The sequence below is a fragment of the Elephas maximus genome, chromosome 17 (assembly GCF_024166365.1).
Source record: "Elephas maximus indicus isolate mEleMax1 chromosome 17, mEleMax1 primary haplotype, whole genome shotgun sequence".
Classification (NCBI taxonomy): Eukaryota; Metazoa; Chordata; class Mammalia; order Proboscidea; family Elephantidae; genus Elephas; species Elephas maximus.
In genome coordinates this window covers 45,171,269-45,180,573 of record NC_064835.1, presented here as the reverse complement: position 1 = coordinate 45,180,573, position 9,305 = coordinate 45,171,269, and the positions used below count along the sequence as shown (strand labels likewise).

General features: G+C 40.3%; 1 gene segment (V, D, J or C); it reads right to left on the bottom strand.

Annotated features, from left to right (window-relative positions):
* Positions 1-255: 255 nt before the first annotated feature.
* The window catches only part of LOC126060238 (immunoglobulin kappa variable 4-1-like), a 335,388-nt gene continuing 326,338 nt past the window's right edge, over positions 256-9,305 (bottom strand). The window contains 2 exon segments of the V gene segment in view: positions 256-347; positions 950-1,297. Coding sequence covers positions 256-347; positions 950-1,297 — 440 coding nt within the window.

Here is a 9,305-nt window from a genome sequence, read left to right as displayed (position 1 = left end):
CATGTTGTGATGCTGAACAGGCTTCAGCAGCACTTTCAGACTAATAGAGACTAGAGAGAAAGGCCTGGTGACCAACTTCTGAAAAATCAGCCACTGAAAATCCTATGGATGACAACATTCAGATCTTATTGTTCTTTGGGTTATCATGACTTAGGGGCTGACAAGATGGCAACTAACAAGAAGGAACCATGATTTCCTTCAGTCACTAAATTAATCTTGGGTGCCCATGGGATTCCTTTAAAGAGGAATTGACAACTATTGAAAATAGAACATGGGAAAGCTGTCACATGTTTCTAGGGTGATAGGTTTAATGAGTTCGAGACTGGCCTTTGAAAGAATGAGTGCCACTGAAAGACATGGAGAGAGGAGAAAAGGGCAGTACAAAGGGAGCTTAGAGCAGGAAATGCCTTCATTGACATTGACCAGGATGGCTTCCCTGAAAACAGGATCCATGGAAGGAAAAAAGTAAGAGAGGATACTACCTTCTGTGAGGGAGATTTCAAATATGAACGACCCAGGTTGAATATCGGGTTAGGTGCAGAGTTGTGAGGGTTGATTGCAGAAAAAGGAGAATGTCCAGAAAAATAAGAAATTAAAATGAGAACGTTCTAGAGTCAAGAAGGCACAATGAAGAGAGAACTGCTCTTTCAGGGTAGAAAACTCACTGGACCCTTTCCCGAATCAGTCATGTGATCTATCCATGCGAAACAAGGAGGTTCCTGTGATATGAAAACTCCTGACAAAGCCTACAAGGGATTTTTACAGCATTCTTTTTTTTATAATTTCCCACAAAAGGGGATCCAGAAGAAGCCACATCCCATTATTTTCTCCCGGAACCTGCAAATACTATGAGGAATTCGTCAGGAGATGTGGCCTTTGGGGCAGACAGAGGAAGCGTGCATGTTCAGGGTTGAGCAGAAAGGAAGCAGCTGGTGTAGTGAAGACTCACTGGCCTGTAGCCCTCGGGAGGAGGTTTGTTTTTGAGGCTGAAGCACTGTGGGTGGATTATGATAACCTTGCTGACAGTAATAAAGTGCGGTGTCTTCAGCCTGGAAGTTGCTGATGGTGAGAGTGAAGTCTGTCCCAGGCCCACGGCCACTGAACCGGTCAGGGACCCCAGGATCCCGGTTAGACGTCCTGAAGATGAGTCGCTTCGGACCCTCTTCTGGTTTCTGCTGGTACCGGGCTAAGTAGCTGCGCACAGTCTGGCTGGCCTTGCAGTTGATGGTGACCGTTTCTCCTTGAGACATAGCCAGAGAGGCTGGAGACTGGGTCATCACAATGTCCCCACTGGCACCTGTAATCGCAGTGGACAATTACTATTCAGACATATATACACACACATTTAAATATACTATTTATACCACAACATTTAGTGATATTACATATCAGCATGTAATTGGTTTCATTTTGCAAATAGCAATCATTACCCACTATGTCTTAAAACCATTTTTCAGCTCTACAAAGAAACTGTTTTAGAGGGATTGAAGCACTTTTAATTTCTCAGCAGAGGCCCAGAGCAACAGGGACATGAGGACTAGAGTCTGTGGCTCCATCTTGCTGCCCCTGCCTGCCTGATGCAGATAAGGTCACATTGCAAAGGCCCCATTTATAATATCTGAGCGGCCAGCCTGGTGTGGAGGGGCCTATGCAAAGCATTCAGTGAAGTGAATGCAAATTTCATGGGCAGTGATTTGTAAAATTAACCCATAAAGAGCCAAAAATATTTTCACAAAAAGTGTAATTTTATGACTAGAAAAGACACAGTAGTGACTTAGAAGCTCTAATATCAACTTACACACACAAAAAAAAATCTGTTGCAACTCAGTGTATTCCAACTTACGGAGACCCCATGTGGTACAGAGTAGAACTGCCCATAGGGTTTTCTTGCCTGTGTTCTTTACAGAAGCAGATTGTCAGACTTTCCTTCTACGGTAGCACTAGTTGGGTTCCAACTGCTAACCTTCAGGTTGGCAGCCCGTCACAAACTGCTTGAAGCACCGTGATCTAAAGAATGGCTTCTGTTCTAACTCACAAACAGTTTCAAATGGGTTAAGATTCCATAAATGATGGACTAGTTTCCTCAAATCAACAGTTTTGAGAAATAATAAAAAATGCTGGAAAAAAATAACAAGGGAAATGGAAGAATATGGAAAATTTCTGCCTCAATTTTTCATAAAAATTTATACCTAGAAAATGAGCTCTAAAGATACTTTTATCCTGAAGGATACTTGAAAGACACTGCAAACACTTGAGATAGGATTCCAGGGCTATGCCTGGAATGCCAGGACTATGCCAGAGAAATGGAAGACAGGTCCAGAATTTACCCTTGCGGAAAGTCCTCGGGGACCCTATTAAATAGAGTCCAGGAGAGCTCGAATCTCAAAGTAAGTGTGAACCAAAGAGAAAGTGGAATCTATCATGCCCACCATAGCTAGGAAGTGATAATAAGGCTCTAGATTCATTGTGGAAATAGACAGGAAAAAAAAAAAAAATACGGGATTTCATTTTGAAGTTGTGATTAAACATGAACACTTCAAGGAGATTCATTCCAGGCCTTGGTGTGCCTGGAACGCTTCAATCTTGAAGTTGTTTTAAGGTAGACCAACTGGTAGGGCCAACAAATGGAAGTCCCTCTGGAAGAGGGCACATCCATCATAAATCTTCAGGAAACCTCACGAATAATTTTTCAAGGGCCAATATCACCAAGAAGTCAGAGATTCTTGACATCCAAGGACAAAACATAACTAGTATAGCCTTGCGTGCTAAAAGCATAGAGGATTTGAAGCACTTACTGATGAAGATCAAAAACTACAGCCTTCAGAATGGATTACACCTCACACAAAGAAAACAAAAATCTTCACAACTGCACCAATAAGTAACAGTATATTAAATGGAGAAAATACTGAAGTTGTCAAGGATTTCATTTTAATTGAATCCACAATCAATGCTCCTGGAAGCAGCGGTCAAGAAATCAAACAATGTATTGATTTGGACAAATTAGCTGCAAAAGACCCCTAAGTGTTGAAAAGCAAACGTGTCACTAGGAGCTACGGCTGTTAACCAAAAGGTCGGCAGTTTGAATCTACCAGGAGCTCTGTGGAAACCCTATTGGGCAGTTCTACTCTGTTCTATAGGGTTGTAATTTTTTTTTTTTGTCACTAGGAGGACTAAGGTTAGCCTGACCAAGCCACGCTATTTCAATCGCCTCATATGCATGCAAAAGCTGGCCAATGAATGTAGTTGTTGTTGTTAGGTGCAGTCACGTCGGTTCCAACTTATAGTGACCCTATGTAGCACAGAACGAAAACAGCGCCCAGTCCTGCACCATCTTTATAATCATTGCTATGCTTGAGCCCATTGTTGAAGCCGCTGTGTCAATCCATCTTGTTGAGGGCCTTCCTCTTTTCCACTGGCCCTGTAGTTTACTAACCATGATGTCCTTGTTCAGGGACTGATCCTTCCTGACAACATGTCCAAAGTATGTAAGACACAGTCTCAGCATCCTTGCTTCTAAGGAGCATTGTAGTTGTACTTCTTCCAAGACAGATTTGTTCGTTCTTTTGGTAGTCCATGAACTCTTCAATATTCTTCAGCAACGCCACAAATCAAAGGCATCAATAGTTCTTTGGTCTTCCTTTTTCATGTCCAGCTTTCACATGCATGTGATGTGATTGAAAATACCACGGCTTGGGTCAGGCGCACCTGCGACTTCAAGGCGACATCATTGCTTTTAACACTTTAAAGAGGCCCTTTGCAGCAGAGTTGCCCATTGCAATGCATCTTTGGATTTCTTGACAGCTGCTTTCATGGGTGTTGATTGTGGATCCAAGTAAAATGAAATCCTTGACAACTTCAGTCTTCTCTCTGTTTATCATGATGTGGCTTATTGGTTTAGTTGTGAGGATTTTTGTTTTCTTTATGTTGAGGTGTAATCCATACTGAAGGCTGTGGCCTTAGGACTTCATCAGTAAGTGCTCGAAGTCCTCTTCACTTTCCGCAAGCAAGGTTGTGTCATCTGCATAACATAGGTTGTTAATGAGTCTTCCTCCAACCCTGAGGCCATGTTTTTCTTCATATAGTCCAGCTTCTCAGACTATTTGCTCAGCATACAGATAGAATAGGTATGGTGAAAAAACACAACTCTGACGCATAACTTTCCTGACTTTAAGCCACTCAGTATCCCCTTGTTCTGTCCTAACAACTGCCTCTTGATCTATGTACAGGTTCCTGACGAGCGCGATTAAGTGTTCTAGAATTCCCATTCTTCGCAGTGCTGCCCTTAATTTGTCATTATCCAGACAGTCAAATTCTTTTGCACAGTCAACAAAACACAGGTAAACATCTTTCTTGCATTCTCTCCTTTCAGCCAGGGCCCACCTGACCTCAGCAATGACATCCCTGGTTCCACATCCTCTTCTGAATCCAGCCTGAGTTTCTGGCAGTTACCTGTCGATATACTACTGCTGCAGCTGCTTTTTTTTTTTTTTATTGACTTTTATTAAGCTTCTAGTGAACGTTTACAAATCCAATGAGTCTGTCACATATAAGTTTACATACATCTTACTCCGTACTCCCACTTGCTCTCCCCCTCTTGAGTCAGCCCTTTCAGTCTCTCCTTTCGTGAGAATTTTGCCGGCTTCCCTCTCTCTCTATCCTCTCATTCTCCCTCCAGACAAGAGTTGCCAACACAATCTCAAGTGTCCACCTGATATAATTAGCTCACTCTTCATCAGCGTCTCTCTCCCACCCGCTGACCAGTCCCTTTCATGTCTGATGAGTTGTCTTCGGGGATGGTTCCTGTCCTGTGCCAACAGAAGGTCTGGGGACCATGGCCGCCGGAATTCCTCTAGTCTCAGTCAGACCATTAAGTTTGGTCTTTTTATGAGAATTTGGGGTCTGCATCCCACTGATCTCCTGCTCCCTCAGGGGTCCTCTGCTGTGCTCCCTGTCAGGGCAGTCATCGATTGTGGCCGGGCACCAACTAGTTCTTCTGGTCTCAGGATGATGTAGGTCTCTGGTTCATGTGGCCCTTTCTGTCTCTTGGGCTCTTAGTTGTCGTGTGACCTTGGTATTCTTCATTTTCCTTTGCTCCAGGTGGGTTGAGACGAATTGATGCATCTTAGATGGCCGCTTGTTAGCATTTAAGACCCCAGACGCCACAATTCAAAGTGGGATGCAGAATGATTTCATAATAGAATTATTTTGCCAATTGACTTAGAAGTCCCCGCAAACCATGTTCCCCAGACCCCCGCCCCTGCTCCACTGACCTTTGAAGCATTCATTTTATCCCGGAAACTTCTTTGCTTTTGGTCCAGTCCAATTGAGTTGACCTTCCATGTATTGAGTGTTGTCTTTCCCTTCACCTAAAGCAGTTCTTATCTACTGATTATTCAATAAAAAAACCCTCTCCCACCTTCCCTCCCTCCCCCCCTCGTAACCACAAAAGTATGTGTTCTTCTCAGGTTTACTATTTCTCAAGATCTTATAATAGTGGTCTTATACAATATTTGTCCTTTTGCCTCTGACTAATTTCACTCAGCATAATGCCTTCCAGGTTCCTCCATGTTATGAAATGTTTCAGAGATTCGTCACTGTTCTTTATCGATGCGTAGTATTCCATTGTGTGAGTATACCACAATTTATTTACCCATTCATCCGTTGATGGACACCTTGGTTGCTTCCAACTTTTTGCTTTTGTAAACAGAGCTGCAATAAACATGGGTGTGCATATATCTGTTTGTGTGAAGGCTCTTGTATCTCTAGGGTATATTCCGAGGAGTGAGATTTCTGGCTTGTATGGTAGTTCTATTTCTAACTCTTTAAGATAACGCCAGATGGATTTCCAAAGTGGTTGTACCATTTTACAATCCCACCAGCAGTGTATCAGAGTTCCAATCTCTCCACAGCCTCTCCAACATTTATTATTTTGTGTTTTTTGGATTAATGCCAGCCTTGTTGGTGTGAGATGGAATCTCATCGTAGTTTTAATTTGCATTTCTCTAATGGCTAATGATCGAGAGCATTTTCTCATGTATCTGTTGGCTGCCTGAATATCTTCTTTAGTGAAATGTGTGTTCATATCCTTTGCCCACTTTTTATTGGGTTGTTTGTCTTTTTGTGGTTGAGTTTTGACAGAATCATGTAGATTTTAGAGACCAGGTGCTGGTTGGAGATGTCATAGCTGAAAATTCTTTCCCAGTCTGTAGGTGGTCTTTTTACTCTTTTGGTGAAGTTTTTACATGAGCATAGGTGTTTGATTTTTAGGAGCTCCCAGTTCTCGGGTTTCTCTTCATCATTTTTGGTAATGTTTTGTATTCTGTTTATGCCTTGTATTAGGGCTCCTAACGTTGTCCCTATTTTTTCCTCCATGATCTTTATCGTTTTAGTCTTTATGTTTAGATCTTTGATCCACTTGGAGTTAGTTTTTGTGCATGGTGTAAGGTATGGGTCTTGTTTCATTTTTTTGCAAATGGATATCCAGTTATGCCAGCACCATTTGTTAAAAAGACTATCTTTTCCCCAATTAACTGACTCTGGTCCTTTGCCAAATATCAGCTGCTCATACGTGGATGGATCTATATCAGGGTTCTCAATTCTGTTCCATTGGTCTATGTGCCTGTTGTTGTACCAGTACCAGGCTGTTTTGACTACTGTGGCTGTATAATAGGTTCTGAAATCAGGTAGAGTGAGACCTCCTACTTTCTTCTTCTTTTTCAGTAATGCTTTACTTCTCCGAGTCTTCTTTCCCTTCCATATGAAGTTGGTGATTTGTTTCTCCAACACATTAAAAAATGACATTAGAATTTGGATCGGAAGTGCATTGTATGTATACATGGCTTTTGGTAGAATAGACATTTTTACTATGTTAAGTCTTCCTATCCATGAGCATGGTATGTTTTTCCACTGAAGTATGTCCTTTTGAATTTCTTGTAGTAGAGCTTTGTAGTTTTCTTTGAATAGGTCTTCTACATCCTTGGTAAGATTTATTCCTAAGTATCTTATCTTCTTGGGGGCTACCGTGAATGGTATTGATTTGGTTATTTCCTCTTCGGTGTTCTTTTTGCTGATGTAGAGGAATCCAAGTGATTTTTGTATGTTTATTTTATAACCTGAGACAGCCAAAACTCTTCTATTAGTTTCAGTAGTTTTCTGGACGATTCCTTAGGGTTTTCTGTGTATATAATCATGTCATCTGCAAATAGTGATAACTTTACTTCCTCCTTGCCAATCCGGATACCTTTTATTTCTTTGTCTAGCCTAATTGCCCTAGCTAGGACTTCCAGCACAATGTTGAATAAGAGCGGTGATAAAGGGCATCCTTGTCTGGTTTCCGTTCTCAAGGGAAATGCTTTCAGGTTCTCTCCATTTAGAGTGATATTGGCTGTTGGCTTTGCATAGTTATTATGTTGAGGAATTTTCCTTCAATTCCTATTTTGGTAAGAGTTTTTATCATAAAGGAGTGTTGGACTTTGTCAAATGCCTTTTCTGCATCAATTGATAAGTTCATGTGGTTTTTGTCTTTTGTTTTATTTATGTGATGGATTACATTAATGGTTTTTCTGATATTAAACCAGCCTTGCATACCTGGTATAAATCCCACTTGATCAGGGTGAATTATTTTTTTGATGTGTTGTTGGATTCTATTGGCTAGAATTTTGTTGAGGATTTTTGCATCAATGTTCATGAGGGATATAGGTCTATAATTTTCTTTTTTTGTAATGTCTTTACCTGGTTTTGGTATCAGGGAGATGGTGGCTTCATAGAATGAGTTGGGTAGTATTCCGTCATTGTCTATGCTTTGGAATACCTTCAGAAGTAGTGGTGTTAACTCTTCTCTGAAAGTTTGGTTGAACTCTGCAGTGAAGCCATCCGGGCCACGGCTTTTTTTTGTTGGAAGTTTTTTGATTACCGTTTCAATCTCTTTTTTTGTTATGGGTCTATTTAGTTGTTCTACTTCTGAATGTGTTAGTTTAGGTAGGTAGTGTTTTTCCAGGAGTTCATCCATTTCTTCTAGGTTTTCAAATTTGTTAGAGTACAAGTTTTCATAATAATCTGAAATGATTCTTTGAATTTCATTTGGTTCTGTTGTGATGTGGTCCTTCTTGTTTCTTATTCGGGTTATTTGTTTCCTTTCCTGTATTTCTTTAGTCAGTCTAGCCAATGGTTTATCAATTTTGTTAATTTTTTCCAAGAACCAGCTTTTGGCTTTGTTAATTCTTTCAGTTGTTTTTCTGTTCTCTAATTCATTTAGTTCAGCTCTAATTTTTATTATTTGTTTTCTTCTGGTGCCTGATGGGTTCTTTTGTTGCTCACTTTCTATTTGTTCAAGTTGTCGGGACAGTTCTCTGATTTTGGCTCTTTCTTCTTTTTGTATGTGTGCATTTATCGATATAAATTGGCCTCTGAGCACTGCTTTTGCTGTGTCCCAGAGGTTTTGATAGGAAGTATTTTCATTCTCGTTGCTTTCTAGGAATTTCCTTATTCCCTCCTTGATGTCTTCTATAACCCAGTCTTTTTTTAGGAGGGTACTGTTAATTTTCCAAATATTTGATTATTTTCCCCTAGTTTTTCTGTTATTGATTTCTAGTTTTATTGCCATGTGGTCTGAGAAGATGCTTTGTAATATTTCGATGTTTTGGATTCTGCAAAGGTTTGTTTTATGACCTAATATGTGGTCTATTCTAGAGAATGTTCCATGTGCGCTAGAAAAAAAAGTATATTTTGCAGCAGTTGGGTGGAGAGTTCTGTATAAGTCAATGAGGTCAAGTTGGTTGATTGTTGTAAGTAGATCTTCCGTGTCTCTATTGAGCTTCTACTGGATGTCCTGTCCTCCGAAAGTGGTGTGTTGAAGTCTCCTACTATAATTGTGGAGGTATCTATCTCACTTTTCAGTTCTGTTGAAGTTTGTTTTATGTATCTTGCAGCCCTGTCATTGGATGCATAAATATTTAATATGGTTATGTCTTCCTGATCAATTGTCCCTTTTATCATTATATAGTGTCCTTCTTTATCCTTTGTGGTGGATTTAAGTCTAAAGTCTATTTTGTCAGAAATTGATATTGCTACTCCTCTTCTTTTTTGCTTATTGTTTGCTTGATATATTTTTTTCCATCCTTTGAGTTTTAGTTTGTTTGTGTCTCTAAGTCTAAGGTGTGTCTCTTGTAGGCAGCATATAGATGGATCGTGTTTCTTTATCCAGTCTGTGACTCTCTGTCTCTTTATTGGTGCATTTAGTCCATTTACATTCAGGGTAATTATAGATAAATAAGTTTTTAGTGCTGTCATTTTGATGCCTTTTTATG